This window comes from Pseudophryne corroboree, chromosome 6 (genome assembly GCF_028390025.1).
Source record: "Pseudophryne corroboree isolate aPseCor3 chromosome 6, aPseCor3.hap2, whole genome shotgun sequence".
Lineage (NCBI taxonomy): Eukaryota > Metazoa > Chordata > Amphibia > Anura > Myobatrachidae > Pseudophryne > Pseudophryne corroboree.
The window spans coordinates 492,990,332-493,010,342 of NC_086449.1; the positions used below are offsets into that span (position 1 = coordinate 492,990,332).

Sequence of the window (20,011 nt, forward strand, 5' to 3'; positions counted from 1 at the left end):
ACGCTTATGTCTCTATTTGGATCAATGTAAAAAAGTGGCTATACTAACAAGCTGAAGCCTCTTACTAATAAGGACATTGCATATCAGTTGAGACAAGCTGCTGATTATAACAATTGACTGAATTTCCAGCTAGTTATATTCAGACGGAAGTGATGTCTCTAAGGAGCTCTGCAAATGTGTTATAGGGATAAAATCTAGCTGACTTTTAGTAATGGTTTTATATATTTTTTTTTTCTGTAATTGTATGTATGTTATTGTGTAGGAGTTGAAGAAACAATCTCCTTTCTTTACCAGCGCATCCTCCATTATTGTATTTGTTGGTATCTCTTTTTGGGGGGCTGAGTAACCCTGTAGGAGGAAGCTGCAGGTAAAATTAACACTGAGTAATTAACTGACACCAGGTATTATTTAATTTCCTCTACACAGCTTTGCTTTCACACAAAAAAATAAATATATAAATATATTAATTAATTATATACAGTAATGTGCAACTGTTTAAAGCAGATGTGGAAAAATGCTGCAAAGTAAAAATGCTTTAAAAAATTAGAAGTGTTAATAGTTTATTTTTATCAATTAACAAAATGCAAAGTGAATGAACAGAAGAGAAATCTAAATAAAATAAATATTTGGTGTGACCACCCTTTGCCTTCAAAACATCATCAGTTCTTCTAGGTACACTTAAGGCCCGTACACACTGGTCGATATATCGGCCGTTCTCGTGAACGGCCGATATATCGTGGGACCGTCGGCCAGTGTGTACGGCCGATACGTCTGTGAACTCCGTCGTTCACAGACGTATCGCGTCGACCGCGCAGCACAGCCGACGGGCAATATATCTACCGATATATTGGCGCGTCGCTGTGTGTGTACGGGGCGGTCGGCCGACCGCCCGTACACATGCTGCGGCGGCCGGCGGTGATTGACAGCTGAACTGGGCGGGCGTGTACACACGCCTGCCCAGTTCATGACGTCAGTCCCCGACGGATCGGGCAGTGTGTATGCTCAACACACTGCCCGATCCGTCCATAGATATATCTGCAGATCAATTGATCTGCAGATATATCTATTAGTGTGTACCCACCTTTAGTTTTTGAAGGAACTCAGTAGGGAGGTTGTTCCAAACATCTTAAAGAACTAACCACAGATCTTCTGTGGATGTAGGCTTACTCAAATCCTTCTGTCTCTTCATGTAATACCAGACAGACTCAATGATGTTAAGGCCATAGCATCACTTCCAGAACTCCTTGTTATACTTTACGCTGAAGACAGTTCTTAATGACCTTGGCTATATGTTTGAAGTCGTTGTCACGCTGCTGAATATATCTGGAGCCAATCAGATGCCTCACTGGTGGTATTCTCTAGAATGCTCCCAATGATGCTGCCTCCCTGCACATTAAACAGACCTTAAACAGACCTTCTAGTCACGCCAAACCGTGGCGTGACTGGGTAGTGCCAAGCATCTTTACGTACGACTTTTTCCATTAAAATGTGTCTTATTCACATCGCTATGTGAATTATTTGAACAAACAGACTCTGCTGATAAAAATCATATGTGGCATGTTTATATTTTGTGTATGACCACGGCTGTATCTGCATACTAAATGGTACGTGACAGTGATATCCCTGAAAACACCTTAACGTACCATTTTGAATGCAGTTACAGCCGCAGATGCAACAGAGAAAAGCATGCCACATATCACTGTAATCAGCAGAGTCTGCTTGTGTGTATAATTTGCATAGCGATGCGATTAAGATGCCCAACGCTAATGCACAGGACTTGCCAGCTCACTCAAGCCATCTGTAAATACGTGTAGACTATGTGATCCATGCACTGTGCTTGATAAATCCATTTACTTAAACCAGCTAAGTTCCATTATCTCTCTTAACATTTAAAATAGTGCAAAAACAAAAAGAAACAATACAGGTTGTATTGTTTTATTTAAAAAAAAAACCACATACTCATATAAAAAGAAACTGTAAGCTAAACAGTGCATTACTTCCACAAAACTAGTTAGAAGAACAATTAAATTAAACATTTATTACATTTTAATCCTAAATGAGTCACTTATTCTACAAACAATAGTATACAAGAGCACATAAAGATGGGAATAAAATAGTATTGCATTACTGTACTGCTTAAATGCATGCCTTTATTCAGTGCCAGAACTACTGCCACTGGAGCGTACGACTAATACTAATAATGCTTGAAGGTGAAAGATCCCCAGCAACTACAGTCCGCCCTCTTCACGCCCATGCTCTGCACTTCTGAGCATTCTGGACCCTAATCCAAAGTTTGCTTAGCTGCGCGGTGCAGCCATTTTCCACTCTTGCATTTAATACTATAAATAAATATTAACATGTATAGAACACTTGCATTAAGTTACACTATATCCAATTGAGCATTAGTAGTTTTTATGCTGGTATGGTATCAACATATATTCATTCACACAAATTATTTTGGAAGCATTAAGACCACTACTTACTATTGACATTAGAGTTAAAACGTAGTGCTGTAGGTTTCGGCCATGATGGCGCACCATTTTTGCATCTGCTGTAACCATGAGTTCTACGTATCTTGGATATGAGATAAACCGTTTTCTTCTGATATGCAAGTTGTTTACATCATTTTGTTGTGTTTCATTTTGTAGCAAATTTGAAGAAAGTGCAGAATTTGTAAACATAATAATATCTTCTCCTAAATTGCTTGACACATGTAATGGGATTACTTCATCCTCTATATTAGATTCTGTAAGAAACCAAAAATAAGTAATTGAGCTACAAAAACTTATCAACATACCCAACACATTTGAAGGTAATGATTAATACTCTCTGAGCTCAAAACCCATTCTAGGCATTACAGAATATATGGACCAGAAATGTTGTCTGATCTTTCTTCACAGCATTTGACAGTTTTAATTTGATGAAAACAGTGAGTACCAAGATGGGTTAAGAACAGTTCAGTTTAAACACAGTTCAGTTTAAACACAGTGCAGATGAAAAATAAGCAGACACTATTACTCGCATTTATATATCGTGATGGTAATAAATCTAGTATATTCTGAAACTGTTCCACTTGTGTTTACTGGGATATTATGTAAATATTAACCAATACAACTGCGCAGCTTTCAGCCTCAGTATTACATAACTTGTGGGAGGAATAGGGAGAAAGAGGGAGATATACAGTATTATAGAGCCCTTAATAAGTATATTAGAAGTGACAAAAGAGCTGTATGACCTGTTTTTAAAGGTCACAAAATAATGAATTCAAACTGACTTAAAATGATCCAATAGGTATACTACATCTGTATTACCGGAAAACACAAAACAACTACTGGATATACACTAGCAACTGTTTCAGGCATTACCTGGTGTTTCTTTTTTTTTTCTCCTCTTCATTCAACTTCTCTCTTCACTGACAACCCCCCTCCCATCATTTCTCCTCCTCTGTCTCCACCTCTTACTCTGTCTCTCTTATTCCACCCATACACAACACCCATAGAGAGGAAACAGAACGGTCGCCACTGAGCTCGTTGCAACCCCTCCCCGCTGGCATTCTGCAGCCATGATCTCGGCGTCCAGATGCTGACCGCCAGGATCCCAGGTGCTGGTAACACGATACACCCCAGTGCAAAATGTATATACATTGTAAAGCTCCAGACCAAAAGAACAATGCACTTATGTAGGTTCCTGTTACATGACATGAACACAAGACAAAATGCATCAGGCATTAGTATCATATAAATAAAATAATCAAAAAATCCAAATAATGTATGTTTTCCATCATGAGCACAATACTAACTCTACCAAACAGATTTGGGCAGAGATTACAAATATATCATAAATAACATTTAACCTACAGATCACTAAGAAAGCTCTAGTGGTCCAGTTTTAAGCTCCTCCCATCCGTTATCGTGGGTCTGCTCACTACAGATCAAAAAGGTGCCAATACCCCACCATTGTGAATGGAAAGTTTATGGAGGAGGGGCATATACAAGACTGTAAAAGAGAAGAAAGCTGCTCTTTTCTATTGGGGCCTCCTTTATTGTGCATTTGGTTAGATGAGGTCTAAGTAAAATTCTATATCAAAACTAACTCCACTCAAAACTAATTCTGAGTTTTGAAAATAATTTCTGTTAGTGGCTAATTGTTTCACCTATTATTCTCCATGGGGAGTTGGTAAATACAGTATGAACCTACCTCCTACCTAAAATCATACAGTTTATAAGCAGTATATTCTACTAGTTTCATCAACAATCCCAAATACATGAAGCTGACATAATTTACAACTGCAGCACTTTCCCACAGTATCATTTTTAGAATATGACATCATTGGTACTGTATAGAATAATGCCTGGCAGGGAACCAGCTGTCAATTTCAAACAAAACCTTACTTTGTCATCAGCTGTACAATGTGTATAATCTCAAAATACTGTTAACTTCAATTAGACAAACATAATTGACTTGGAACTACAATTGTAAACCATACTTTCACTAAGTTAAAAGAAGAAATAGGGTAATACATTTTAGAATTTATTTCTGATGGAACAGTAATTGTGTTAAAATAATTAGACTACAGTAGTCTGTCAAAAAAATCTAAAAGTTGTGCAGTAACTTTGCAAAATGTATTATGGACTTTTCAACCAAAAAAAAAAAAATCAACTTCAGTTTTTATTACTTTACTAAAACAACAAAATGGTTACAATGTTTGCAAAATGTAAAAGTAATTGTTCAGACACAAATACAGTACATTTTTACTCACAAGCCCCCTTCCCACAAATAACATTTGGGAGGGTTCAATTTAATGTCAAGGACCCCCTCAGTTTCGGAGCACTGAGCCCTGCTACTGCAACACTGGATCTAGTGAGGGAGAGAAGAGCTATAAAAAAAACTGCTGGTTTCTAAGGAAGGTGATAATTGCAGAGAATTAAGGTTTTGTCATATCAGTGTATCAGTTGGATATGAACACAGCTCTTGTTTTTGAGATCTCCAGCATTGTCAGTGGAGGGAGAGGATCCATGGCAGTGGTCACATGGATTACTCCTGAACTGCGGTATCCCTCAATTGCAAACTTCTGCTAGTTGGCAGGGGAAGTTTTGGTGGGGATGCTGGTAGGAAAATGTTTTTTTCATTTGACATAAACATTGAATATAAAGTAAACAGAGCTGCTAATGCTTGCATTATATTTTACTATAGAAAAGAATATTATAAAAAAAACAGTAACTTTCTCACTGTTTGTACAATTATATGTGGATACTGCACTTACTCTTCGTATTGTTTATTTTGCTTATGTATCCTTAAAAAAAAGAAAATAATAGAAAACTTTTGTTTTAAAATTAAATTCCAGTTTGTAATGAAAGTATATTTAAGTGCAGTTACACAAACCATATGAATCATTTTTTACTTCTGGTAAACAGAATGTCTTCTCCTTTCAATAAAGACATAAAATGTTGAGCGCACTAACAAGGTGAGCTGAAACATTGAGTTATATTGCAAAGCACTATTATAAATAAACTATATTTTGAAATAAAGGAAATATTTCAAACCAGCACTCCAACTCATTGATGCAGCAACAACTGCTGAAGTGGTCACCCCCCACTTCCGAAAAGTCCACAATTCAAATTCACAGTTTGCAGATGCGCGCACGCTTCGCAATATAAAATAGGTTCTCAGTCTTGTTGTGGAAGATTTCAATCCCTCCAACCAATTAGGACACTTTCCGTCTGAAATTGATAACACTTCCAAATATCCGTGTGCCACCGATAAAGCAGAAAGGGGAGAATATACTGTATGGTGGAGTACAGTTTATTCCAAAATATACACAAACAATAATTTTAATAAAACCAGAATCCATCAATAGCTAGGGCAAGTGTGCGTACTAGATTAGGTGGGGTGTCAAGAAGTGCCCACCCTAAAGTGCTTGTGTGATGTTATTCACGTACTTCCCTGGATGTCTGCCCCTTCTCATCACTGGGTCAACAACCTCTATTCCTCTCCCAACTTTCACAGCTCGTCTGCTACAGGTTTATGGTGGACTCCAAAACCCAGGGTATTTAAATCCTCTAGTGTGATATGATTGGTTCAGACTGTTCAGAACATAATCAGCCTCTTTATGCTTATTTCCCATGGCCTGGATAATAGGGGGGATTATTTCATACCCCTTATCCAAACCACATAAACTATTTATATCCCGACCCCTCTATTTGGTTAAAAAACAATAAAAATCGTGTGCATTCCAACTCCCTGGAACGCACGCTACCGTGTTCCGCTTCCGCCCACCGGGAACTTTGGCTAGTGGCGGAAGTGCGTCATACTTCCGGAAATCGCGACATTCTGCTGTGGAACGCACAGTCTGTTTGCGTTCCACCTGTTGTCGGATCACCTGTCGAAAAACCTTGCTCTTATACCGGACAAAGTACTGCAATCCTAACTACAATATAAAACACAAATTTAAAACACTGGTGTGATCGTGTGCAATATATAATATGAAGGAGGCATAACATTCATAATATAAAGTGCTAATGCATAGATAGTCACATGAGGAACACATCTAACATTAGTGTGATCATGTGTAATATACAATATGAAAAGATGCATAACATACATGATATAAAGTGCTAATGCATAGATATTCACATGAGGAACACATCTAACATTAGTGTGATCATGTGTAATATAGAATATGAAAAGATGCATAACATACATGATATAAAGTGCTGATGCATAGATATTCACATGAGGAACACATCTAACATTAGTGTGATCATGTGTAATATACAATATGAAAAGATGCATAACATACATGATATAAAGTGCTAATGCATAGATATTCACATGAGGAACACATCTAACATTAGTGTGATCATGTGTAATATACAATATGAAAAGATGCATAACATACATGATATAAAGTGCTAATGCATAGATATTCACATGAGGAACACATCTAACATTAGTGTGATCATGTGTAATATACAATATGAAAAGATGCATAACATACATGATATAAAGTGCTGATGCATAGATATTAACATGAGGAACACATCTAACATTAGTGTGATCATGTGTAATATACACTATGAAAAGATGCATAACATACATGATATAAAGTGCTGATGCATAGATATTCACATGGGGAACACATCTAACATTAAAACAGTGGAAATAAATGAGGGTGTAAAGGACTATTTTAGCTAAAAATCGAGGTTTAACCACTTAGGTGCTAATGATCCTAAATCATAGATCCACCTCATTTCTGTCTGGGCAAGACTTTCTTCCATATTCCTCTTATGCCAATGGCTGTGAACCACTTTTATCCCTATAACTCTGTTTAATGCATTACAATTGTTTTTTTGTGTATTTCTTTAAACTGGTTGGAAACCAAATGGTTTTCATATCCTTTTTTAATATTATGGAAGTGTTTTAAATAGGGTTAAAATGTCTTTTGTTTTACAGTCGATATACTTAGTCACATGCCGAACCTTTAAATTACAGATTGAGATTGACAAATATGTGGTTGACATGCTGGCAGCATGAGCAGGGGTCTCAGTTTCTTGCCAACTGCAAGGCATACCGTAACAGGAAACGTGCAGGGAGAAGATGAGGCCTGAGGATTTAGGAATAGTTCATGCTTTGACAGAGCGCTGGTCAGACTAAAAGGTTAGTATTACTACACTGCTGAAGATGAAGTATCAGTGAGAAAGACACTTAAAGGTAATCAATTTTTTCCAACTAAGACAAATCTATAGAACAAATCTTGTTATAAGATTTACCAAGTTTTAATTATATGGAAAGTCATCATTCAGTACATGTGCCAAATCTCAGCATTGTACAGCAGGGGCAAACACACAGCCACGTCCCCCACCAAACGCCTCTTGTGCCATGCCACACCCCTATGTCAAGCCACGCCGCTGTGCCAACCTGGCTGCCCCCTCCTGAGCTATTCAATTAGCAGTGTGTGGTCAGCCTTACGACTAGCCCAGATGCAGCATATAATACAGAGTGTGCAAGCAGAAATCTGATTGAAGTGTTGTCTTGGGGCTATCTACAGGCAGACCACAGGCTTCTAATAGAATAGCTACAGGCACTTTACCAGGGAGCTTAAGACAAACAGCTAACTGAATTCCCCAACCCCTCCCCTAAGCATTTGAACAAAACAAAAGTATTTTGCATTCATCTGATACTATATACTGGATGCCATCTATATTCTATTTTATCCATACAGATGTTTACAGTAGAAAGGTAAATTTCCCATTTATTTGAGGACAAAAAAGGAAAAATCTCAGAAAATATAGCATGATCGTATGAACAAAGAGCTTATAAAACTTGAAATACCAAAAGCCAGACTGAAAAAATAAAGATAGATAGATAGATAGATAGATAGATAGATAGATAGATAGATAGATAGATAGATTGATAGAGATGTTGCAAGTAGCCCGGCACTCTCTGCAGTGTAGTGGTATAATGCTCCGGTGCCCTCCACAAGGATCTCAGTCCCATAGGTACAATAAAGAAGTGAAGGCGGCACTCACAAGATTTCGGAATACTCACCAAAGTTGGATTTCCTATTGGAATTTTCAATAAACTTTCACCTCTTCATTATATATATATATATATATATATATTTCACCTACAGTACTACAGTATCCACACATATCTATCCCTGCCCAATCTCCTTATAGCTAATACTATCACTACACCATCTGTTCCCTTGAATCAAAATGCTCGGACTGAAGTTGGTCCAAAATTATCAGGTCAGCAAATGTCACAGCCAAGTTCAGTTTCAAACTGTATTTATACTTGTGATCATTCAAGCCCAGAGGAAGGAAGAAGTAGTGTAATAGTAAGCTAGTTATACTGAATGAATATGCAGAGCACTCAGACTTACCCATAGTTACCTTGCCACCTGGCAGTCGCAGACTAAGCTTAAACCAGTCTGGGATAAAATATATTTCTCTTTCAAGCACTTAATTTATATCACATCTTTCAACTAATTACTTACAATTAAATTTACAAGTTCATTTTGACTCAAACGATTCACTGGTAACACTATATGCATAATTTCTCCTGAGATTTTATATGAATACTTAGACTTGCGCCACAATAAATAAACACAGGAAATTTAAGAAGATAAAACAAAATACAGCAGCCTATAGATGTGTCCTCATTCACCTAGTTTGTATGTGCCATATGGCTAAGATGCAACTCACCAGGGAGTTTTATACTTTTATACTTTAGCACCAAATACTGCAGCATCTTTTTCACATGCCAGCTGCATACTTGTAGTGTACTGAACAGGACGCAAAAGCAGCTTCTGCTGACTACAATGATATGCAGCATGCCTATATTCTGTATGTGACTGCGATTGAATTTGCATACAAAATATTATGCTTCTTTGTTTTCCTTAACGTGGTATTTCGGATGCAGATACAGCCACAATTACACACAGAATATAGGCATAACACATATTATTTTAATCAGCAGAAGCTGCTCATGCATCATATTGCATTACATTGCACCTAAGACACATTTTACAAAAATGCAAAAAAAGATGCTCAGCGTTACCGAGTCCCACCATGTCATGTCACGACTTGAAGGGCTGTTAGCATGAATGCAGCAAGGATGTAAGAGGACACATCTGTATTGGGGAAATCAATCTCCCAACAATTACCTGGTTTCAGATACATGTAACTCAGTTTCTCTGATCCTTATTTAGAGTTATATGCAAATGTGGCCAGACAAAAAAATATTACACTTTGTGAACTATTCAGATTTAGCTACAAATGCAAGATGCAGCCAACACTGCACAAGTATGCTACTTCATCTCCATGCAAGTAATACCGCATTCAGATCGCAAATGCCGGATCCCACCCGGTAAAAGAAACGTGTCCTTACCGGGTGGGATCCGGCATTTGCGCTCCTTTGCTGGCTTTCCGACCCGATGATATACCGGGTCGGTTGCCATAGCAGCGGGGGGGGGGGCGCAGCAGCAGCAGGGGCAGGGGTGGAGGTGGCGCTGGGAGATGAGCTCATCTTCTGCGCCGCCTCTCCCTCTGCTGTGAATGGGAACCGCGTCGCATCGATGCGGCTCCCATTCACACTGCACCTGACCCGGTATTCAACCAGGGTATAATCCTTCTTTTATACCGGGTTGAATTACCGGGTCAGACGACCCGCTAATTCTCGGAAAGTGCTTTCACATCGCACACTGACGCGTGCCGTGTCGATACCGGGTTATTTGTGCGATGTGAAAGGGGTTTAACAGAAGTTAATGTATCAGAACTGTAACAAGAGGGGTGACTTGACTGTAAGTTAAGTAAACAATTAATATACATTACCGGTCTACACTGATGAACATATGGGTAGCCTTTCCCTACCCAAACAGAGTAGTAAACACACTTTATTTTTTATTTAAAAAAAAATAAAAATTTCAGTACACTGTATTTTTGCTTTTAAATCACAACCACAATAGTTTTACTTTATTGCATTATTGGGTGTATGGTTTCAATCAATCAGCCTGTCACCATAATTATCAGCCCACTTGCACCAGGTTTGAGTACCTACAAGTCCTGCTTTTTTTATCCCAATTTAGTTATTAATCACTGATTTGTTTGTATTAATAATAGTGATTTAGTGAATAATAGTGAAATAGCCATTACCATGTGGCCTAACACTGGGAATTTAACCCAGACATATTTGTAATTATTTATGGGGTGGGTGTGGGGTGCGTTGGCCCCTGTGTCGGTATGGCTGGGCTGCTTCAGGTCGGCACACCCTAACACTTAATTAACACTTATGATTTTCCCTATCACTTTGTATATATTATTTTAATCACACCACTTACATAGCACTTCTGTGCTTCTTATTAACCCCTATTAATTCTCACCTGTGTGCTGACCTGGGGTGGCCGACCTGTGCCGACATCGTGGGGTCCTGCGCCCCGGACCCATACCTAGTATTAGGGACCCCCAGTGACGGAGAAGCCTTGTCGATCGGCCTGGGGGCTTAACCCTATATCTGCAGATATACGCAACTAAGATCTCCGTATTATCTGACTATTATGTAGTAATATTTTTTACTCGGTGTGCATTAGGGAACACATAGTTTTTTCCTACACAGAATTACCCCTAACTTTTAGCACCTGAGTGACATTACAATCTGATTGAGCAGCTTTCCATTTTGTGCATTGTATTTAGAGAGACATGGATGGGTCAGCATTAGGAGGGATTGCTGACTACAGAGTGCCATAGGGGAAGCCAGGGGTATCCCCAGGTAAGCTGGCTCTCAGATGCTGTAGGAGCCATTACCATGTGGCCTTACACTGGGAATTTAACCCAGACATATTTGTAATTATTTATGGGGTGGGTGTGGGGTGCGGTGGCCCCTGTGTCGGTATGGCTGGGCTGCTTCAGGTCAGCACACCCTAACACTTTATTAACACTTATGATTTTCCCTATCACTTTGTATATATTATTTTAATCACACCACTTACATAGCACTTCTGTGCTTCTTATTAACCCCTATTAATTCTCACCTGTGTGCTGACCTGGGGTGGCTGACCTGTGCCGACATCGTGGGGTCCTGCGCCCCGGACCCATACCTAGTATTAGGGACCCCCAGTGACGGAGAAGCCTTGTCGATCGGCCTGGGGGCTTAACCCTATACCTGCAGATATACGCAACTAAGATCTCCGTATTATCTGACTATTATGTAGTAATATTTTTCACTCGGTGTGCATTAGGGAACACATCGTTTTTTCCTACACAGAATTACCCCTCCCTTTCAGCACCTGAGTGACATTACAATCTGATTAAGCAGCTTTCCATTTTGTGCACTGTATTTAGAGAGGCATGGATGGGTCAGCATTAGGAGGGATTGCTGACTCCAGAGTGCCATAGGGGAAGCCAGGGGTATCCCCAGGTAAGCTGGCTCTCAGATGCTGTAGGAGCCATTACCATGTGGCCTTACACTGGGAATTTAACCCAGACATATTTGTAATTATTTATGGGGTGGGTGTGGGGTGCGGTGGCCCCTGTGTCGGTATGGCTGGGCTGCTTCAGGTCAGCACACCCTAACACTTTATTAACACTTATGATTTTCCCTATCACTTTGTATATATTATTTTAATCACACCACTTACATAGCACTTCTGTGCTTCTTATTAACCCCTATTAATTCTCACCTGTGTGCTGACCTGGGGTGGCCGACCTGTGCCGACATCGTGGGGTCCTGCGCCCCGGACCCATACCTAGTATTAGGAACCCCCAGTGACGGAGAAGCCTTGTCGATCGGCCTGGGGGCTTAACCCTATATCTGCAGATATACGCAACTAAGATCTCCGTATTATCTGACTATTATGTAGTAATATTTTTCACCCGGTGTGCATTAGGGAACACATAGTTTTTTCCTACACAGAATTACCCCTAACTTTTAGCACCTGAGTGACATTACAATCTGATTGAGCAGCTTTCCATTTTGTGCATTGTATTTAGAGAGGCATGGATGGGTCAGCATTAGGAGGGATTGCTGACTCCAGAGTGCCATAGGGGAAGCCAGGGGTATCCCCAGGTAAGCTGGCTCTCAGATGCTGTAGGAGCCATTACCATGTGGCCTTACACTGGGAATTTAACCCAGACATATTTGTAATTATTTATGGGGTGGGTGTGGGGTGCTGTGGCCCCTGTGTCGGTATGGCTGGGCTGCTTCAGGTCGGCACACCCTAACACTTTATTAACACTTATGATTTTCCCTATCACTTTGTATATATTATTTTAATCACACCACTTACATAGCACTTCTGTGCTTCTTATTAACCCCTATTAATTCTCACCTGTGTGCTGACCTGGGGTGGCCGACCTGTGCCGACATCGTGGGGTCCTGCGCCCCGGACCCATACCTAGTATTAGGGACCCCCAGTGACGGAGAAGCCTTGTCGATCGGCCTGGGGGCTTAACCCTATACCTGCAGATATACGCAACTAAGATCTCCGTATTATCTGACTATTATGTAGTAATATTTTTCACTCAGTGTGCATTAGGGAACACATCGTTTTTTCCTACACAGAATTACCCCTCCCTTTTAGCACCTGAGTGACATTACAATCTGATTGAGCAGCTTTCCATTTTGTGCATTGTATTTAGAGAGGCATGGATGGGTCAGCATTAGGAGGGATTGCTGACTCCAGAGTGCCATAGGGGAAGCCAGGGGTATCCCCAGGTAAGCTGGCTCTCAGATGCTGTAGGATCCATTACCATGTGGCCTTACACTGGGAATTTAACCCAGACATATTTGTAATTATTTATGGGGTGGGTGTGGGGTGCGGTGGCCCCTGTGTCGGTATGGCTGGGCTGCTTCAGGTCGGCACACCCTAACACTTTATTAACACTTATGATTTTCCCTATCACTTTGTATATATTATTTTAATCACACCACTTACATAGCACTTCTGTGCTTCTTATTAACCCCTATTAATTCTCACCTGTGTGCTGACCTGGGGTGGCCGACCTGTGCCGACATCGTGGGGTCCTGCGCCCTGTACCCATACCTAGTATTAGGGACCCCCAGTGACGGAGAAGCCTTGTCGATCGGCCTGGGGGCTTAACCCTATATCTGCAGATATACGCAACTAAGATCTCCGTATTATCTGACTATTATGTAGTAATATTTTTCACTCGGTGTGCATTAGGGAACACATCGTTTTTTCCTACACAGAATTACCCCTCCCTTTTAGCACCTGAGTGACATTACAATCTGATTGAGCAGCTTTCCATTTTGTGCATTGTATTTAGAGAGGCATGGATGGTTCAGCATTAGGAGGGATTGCTGACTCCAGAGTGCCATAGGGGAAGCCAGGGGTATCCCCAGGTAAGCTGGCTCTCAGATGCTGTAGGAGCCATTACCATGTGGCCTTACACTGGGAATTTAACCCAGACATATTTGTAATTATTTATGGGGTGGGTGTGGGGTGCGGTGGCCCCTGTGTCGGTATGGCTGGGCTGCTTCAGGTCGGCACACCCTAACACTTTATTAACACTTATGATTTTCCCTATCACTTTGTATATATTATTTTAATCACACCACTTACATAGCACTTCTGTGCTTCTTATTAACCCCTATTAATTCTCACCTGTGTGCTGACCTGGGGTGGCCGACCTGTGCCGACATCGTGGGGTCCTGCGCCCCGGACCCATACCTAGTATTAGGGACCCCCAGTGACGGAGAAGCCTTGTCGATCGGCCTGAGGGCTTAACCCTATACCTGCAGATATACGCAACTAAGATCTCCGTATTATCTGACTATTATGTAGTAATATTTTTCACTCGGTGTGCATTAGGGATCACATCGTTTTTTCCTACACAGAATTACCCCTCCCTTTTAGCACCTGAGTGACATTACAATCTGATTGAGCAGCTTTCCATTTTGTGCATTGTATTTAGAGAGGCATGGATGGGTCAGCATTAGGAGGGATTGCTGACTCCAGAGTGCCATAGGGGAAGCCAGGGGTATCCCCAGGTAAGCCAGCTCTCAGATGCTGTAGGAGCCATTACCATGTGGACTACACTGGGAATTTAACCCAGACATATTTGTAATTATTTATGGGGTGGGTGTGGGGTGCGGTGGCCCCTGTGTCGGTATGGCTGGGCTGCTTCAGGTCGGCACACCCTAACACTTTATTAACACTTATGATTTTCCCTATCACTTTGTATATATTATTTTAATCACACCACTTACATAGCACTTCTGTGCTTCTTATTAACCCCTATTAATTCTCACCTGTGTGCTGACCTGGGGTGGCCGACCTATGCCGACATCGTGGGGTCCTGCGCCCTGGACCCATACCTAGTATTAGGGACCCCCAGTGACGGAGAAGCCTTGTCGATCGGCCTGGGGGCTTAACCCTATATCTGCAGATATACGCAACTAAGATCTACGTATTATCTGACTATTATGTAGTAATATTTTTCACTCGGTGTGCATTAGGGAACACATAGTTTTTTCCTACACAGAATTAGCCCTCCCTTTTAGCACCTGAGTGACATTACAATCTGATTGAGCAGCTTTCCATTTTGTGCATTGTATTAATAACTTCCACAATCTTTTCTAGATCACAAAACATTAAATATTTCCAACAGATAATTGTTATTATTCAGTTTAGGCATTGCTAATTTAAGCTATCTCTTATTTTTTTTTTTCATTTTTCATTCTTTACTCCCTATGAAATACAGTGCTGGATTACCCACATGAACTCTGAAGAGTTTAGTGGAAAATGATCTACAGCATATTACTCTATACTCCTATGTCTGGGCCCAAAATCTGTTGCTTAATATACTTCTCTGTTCAAGAATCAAACATGCAGGACAAAAAGCTTTAAATATACCATTTTATATACATATATATATATATATATATATAAAACTAGTTTTATGGTAAGAACTTACCTTTGTTAAAACTCTTTCTGTGAGGTACACTGGGCTCCACAAGGATAGACATTGGGGTGTAGAGTAGGATCTTGATCCAAGGCACGAACAGGCTCAAAAGCTTTGACTGTTCCCAAGATGCATAGCGCCGCCTCCTCTATAACCCCGCCTCCCTGCACAGGAGCTCAGTTTTTAGTTAACCAGCCCAATGCAGTAGCAGGAAAAGAGACAACAACAGTTAGTAGCCACAAGCAACACATTCTCATAACAGGAGAAGTGTCAGCGGCTAATGCCATACCAACCCAAAGAAGATAAGTGCGTCAGGGTGGGCGCCTTGTGGAGCCCAGTGTACCTCGAAGAAAGAGTTTTAACAAAGGTAAGTTCTTACCATAAAACTCGTTTTCTGCTGCGGGGTACACTGGGCTCCACAAGGATAGACATTGGGGATGTCCTAAAGCAGTTCCTTATGGGAGGGGACGCACTGTAACGGGCACAAGAACCCGGCGTCCAAAGGAAGCATCCTGGGAAGCGGCAGTATTGAAGGCATAGAATAGAACCTTATGAACGTGTTCACTGAGGACCACGTAGCCGCCTTGCACAATTGTTCAAGGGTCGCACCACGGCGGGTCGCCCAAGAAGGTCCAAAGGACCGAGTAGAATGGGCCATAATGTGAGCAGGAGCTGACATACCAGCCCTTACGTAAGCATGTGTAATCACCATTCTAATCCATCTGGCCAAAGTCTGCTTGTGAGCAGGCCAGACCCGTTTGTGAAACCCAAACAGAACAAAGAGAGAATCAGATTTCCTAATAGAAGGAGTTCTCTTCACATAGATATGGAGAGCACGTACCACATCCAAAGACCGCTCTTTGGGAGACAGATCAGGAGAAACAAGTGCCGGAACCACAATCTCCTGATTAAGGTGGAACGAAGAAACCACCTTAGGCAAATAACCGGGACGAGTCCTAAGAACCGCCTGGTCACGGTGAAATATCAGATATGGGGAACTACAAGACAAGGCACCCAAATTCGACACTCTTCTAGCTGAGGCAACAGCAAGCAGAAACACCACCTTAAGGGAAAGCCACTTAAGATCAGCTGAACCAAGAGGTTCAAACGGAGACTCTTGTAATGCCTCCAAAACCACGACAAGTCCCAAGGAGCCACAGGCGGGACATAGGGAGGTTGGATACGCAACACACCCTGAGTAAAGGTATGCACATCAGGTAAGGTCGCAATTTTTCTCTGAAACCACACCGACAAGGCAGAAATTTGAACCTTGAGGGAGGTCAGACACAGGCCTAAGTCCAGACCCTGCCGAAGAAAAGCCAATAACTTGGCTGTACTTAACTTGGAAGCGTCATAATTGTTAGATGCGCACCAAACAAAGTAAGAATGCCAGACCCTATGTTAAATCCGAGCAGAAGCCGGTTTCCGGGCCCGCAACATAGTTTGAATGAGCACCTCAGAAAACCCTTTAGCCCTCACGACGGAAGCGTCAAGACCCACGCCGTCAAAGACAGCCGGGCTAGGTCCTGGTAGACACAGGGGCCCTGAACGAGGAGGTCTGGGCATTGTGGAAGTAGGATTGGACGCTCTGACGATAGGCCCTGCAGGTCTGAGAACCAGTGCCGTCTGGGCCACGCTGGAGCTATGAGAAGCAGGATTCCTCTTTCTTGCTTGAACTTCCGAATTACCCTGGGCAGGAGTGACACCGGAGGGAACACGTACGGCCGCCGAAACCTCCACGGCACCGCCAGCGCATCCACGAAGGCTGCTTGAGGATCCATTGTCCTTGCTCCGAAGATCGGAACCTTGTGATTGTGTCGAGACGCCATCAGATCCACGTCTGGAAGGCCCCACTTTTCCACTAGGAGTTGAAACACTTCTGGATTGAGGCCCCACTCTCCGGCGTGTACATCCAGACGACTGAGAAAGTCCGCTTCCCAATTCAGGACTCCCGGAATGAATATCGCCGATATGGCCGGTAGATGGCGTTCCGCCCATTGAAGAATCCGTGAGGCTTCCTTCATTGTCAAGCGGCTTCGAGTGCCGCCTTGATGATTTATGTAAGCCACCGTGGTGGCGTTGTCCGATTGTACTTGAATAGGACGGTTCAGAATTAAATGCTGGGCCAGGTTCAATGAGTTGAAGACTGCCCGCAATTCCAGAATGTTGATCGGGAGGAGAGACTCCTCCTTGGTCCACCGACCCTAAAGGGAGTGTTGCTCCAGCACCGCGCCCCAACCCATTAGACTGGCATCTGTCGTCAACTTGACCCAGTCGGATATCCAGAAGGGACGCCCCTGCACAATCGTTGGTCCTGGAGCCACCAGTGCAGCGACAGACGGACCTCCGGAGTCAATGAGATCATGTGAGATCTGGTCCGGTGAGGCAGGCCAGAATCAGCCGCTGGAGGGGGCGAGAATGGAATTGAGCATACTCTACCATGTCGAATGCTGACACCATGAGGCCCAGCACCTGCATTGCCGAATGTATCGATACTTGCGGACGAGAAATTAAGCAACGAATCCTGTCCTGAAGCTTCAGGCCTTTCTCCTGAGACAAGAACAACTGCTGGTTGTGAGTGTCCAATAGCGCTCCCAGGTGCACCATGCTCGGAGCAGGGACCAGGGAGGATTTCTGCCAGTTGATGAGCCACCCGTGGGCTTGCAGAAACCGGACAGTCATATCCAGATGACGCAGGAGAAGTTCTGGGGAATTTGCCAGGATCAACAAGTCGCCCAGATACGGTAGGATCTTGACCCCTTGACGGTGGAGTACCACCGTCATCACCGCCATAACTTTGGTGAAGACTCGCGGAGCCGTAGTTAAACCAAAAGGTAACGCCCGAAACTGGTAATGGAGGTTGCCAACCGCAAACCTCAGGTATTGCTGATGCGACACTGCTATAGGAATATGCAGGTAAGCATCCTGTATATCCAGGGAGACCATATAATCCCCAGGTTCCAAGGCCAGAACTATAGAGCGAAGGGTTTCCATACGGAACTTGGAGACTTTCACAAACTTGTTCAATGCCTTGAGGTTGAGAATGGGCCGGGAGGACCCATTCGGTTTCGGGACTAGAAACAGCGGAGAATAGTACCCCCGGACTCTCTGAGCAAGAGGCACCTGTACTACCACTCCTGTGTCCAGGAGGGTCTGTACCACCGAATGTAGAGTTTTTGCCTTTGTCTGGTCCAGCGGGACATCTGTCAGGCAAAATTGATGAGGGGGGCGGTTTTTGAAGGCTATGGCGCAACCTCGAGTGATGACTTCCTGTACCCAGGCATCTGAAGTGGTCTTCAACCATTCCTGGGTATACCCTAGAAGCCGGCCCCCCACCCTGGGATCCCCCAGGGGGAGGCCCGCCCCGTCATGCGGCAAGCTTATCGGTCTTGGAAGCTGGCTGACGGGCAGCCCAGGCTCTTTTGGGCTTTGGCTGACCAGGTTTGGAAGTGCGGGCCTGCTTGTGGTACGCCTGACCTTTTGCTTTACCTGAAGGTCGAAAGGGATGAAAGGAAGTACCTTTAGCCTTCAACACAGAAGGAGCGGTACTTGGCAGACAGGCAGTTTTGGCAGTAGCCAAGTCAGCCACTATCTTACTTAAATCCTCCCCAAACAGAATATCTCCCTTGAAAGGGAGTACCTCCAGGGTTTTTCTAGAGTCCAGATCCACAGACCAGGATCTCAGCCACAATATCCGGCGAGCCAGGACTGACGTAGTAGAGGCCTTGGCTGCTAGAATACCGGCATCAGAAGCTGCATCTTTAATACAGTGAGAAGCTGTGACAATATATGACAAGTATTATCTAGCATGGTCAGAAGAGATTTCAGCTTCCAACTCTAGGGCCCATGCTTCAATAGCCTCTGCAGCCCATGTTGCTGCAATAGTGGGCCTTTGTGCAGCACCCGTGTCGCTTTCAGACAACCCTCCACACGTTTATCCGTATGCTCTTTTAGAGACGTGAAGGTAGTGACAGGTAGAGCTGAGGAAACCACCATCCTAGCCACATGCGAGTCCACTGGAGGACGCGTTTCCCAATTTGTAGACAGCTCTGGCACGAGGGGATAGTGAGCCAGCATCTTCTTTTGAGGCACAAACTTCTTCCCTGGGTTACCCCAGGATTCCTGACGTAAATCCACTAGGTGGTCAGAATGAGGTAAAACTTGTTTAACCACCTTCTGATGCTTGTACCTATCTGGTTTCTTAGGAGGGACGGACAATCCGTAATCTGTAGAATCAACTTAATAGCATCCAAAAGATCAGGAACATCCACATGTGAACTACCCTCCCCATCAGCAGTATCTATGTCAGAATCTGTGGGGTCAGTGTAAGCGCCATCTTCATCAGACGAAGTGTCAGTGACAGCAGTGGATTGTGAGGAGGTAAGAGCTCGCTTAGAGGACCCCTTGGTCTTAGGCGAGCGAGGGTCAGACTTTTTAGTAGTCAAGGACTGGTTCAATTTATTCAATTGAGCAGACAAGTTATCTGCCCACGGCGGGTTAGCCGCGGGGACCACATACGGTTGGACCGGCATATGAGGTCCCATAGGGGGCGTTAGTTTAGTAACTAGCATATTCAGAAGTGTGGAGAA

General features: G+C 42.9%; 1 protein-coding gene across 2 annotated transcripts in view; it reads right to left on the minus strand.

Annotated features, from left to right (window-relative positions):
* ADAMTS20 (ADAM metallopeptidase with thrombospondin type 1 motif 20) overlaps positions 1 to 20,011 on the minus strand; it is a 406,022-nt gene that overhangs the window by 301,762 nt on the left and 84,249 nt on the right. For both annotated transcript variants that reach the window (XM_063927338.1, XM_063927339.1), the window contains exon 4: positions 2,484 to 2,746. In XM_063927338.1, coding sequence (XP_063783408.1) covers positions 2,484 to 2,746 — 263 coding nt within the window. The remainder of the gene's footprint in view (positions 1 to 2,483; positions 2,747 to 20,011) is intronic.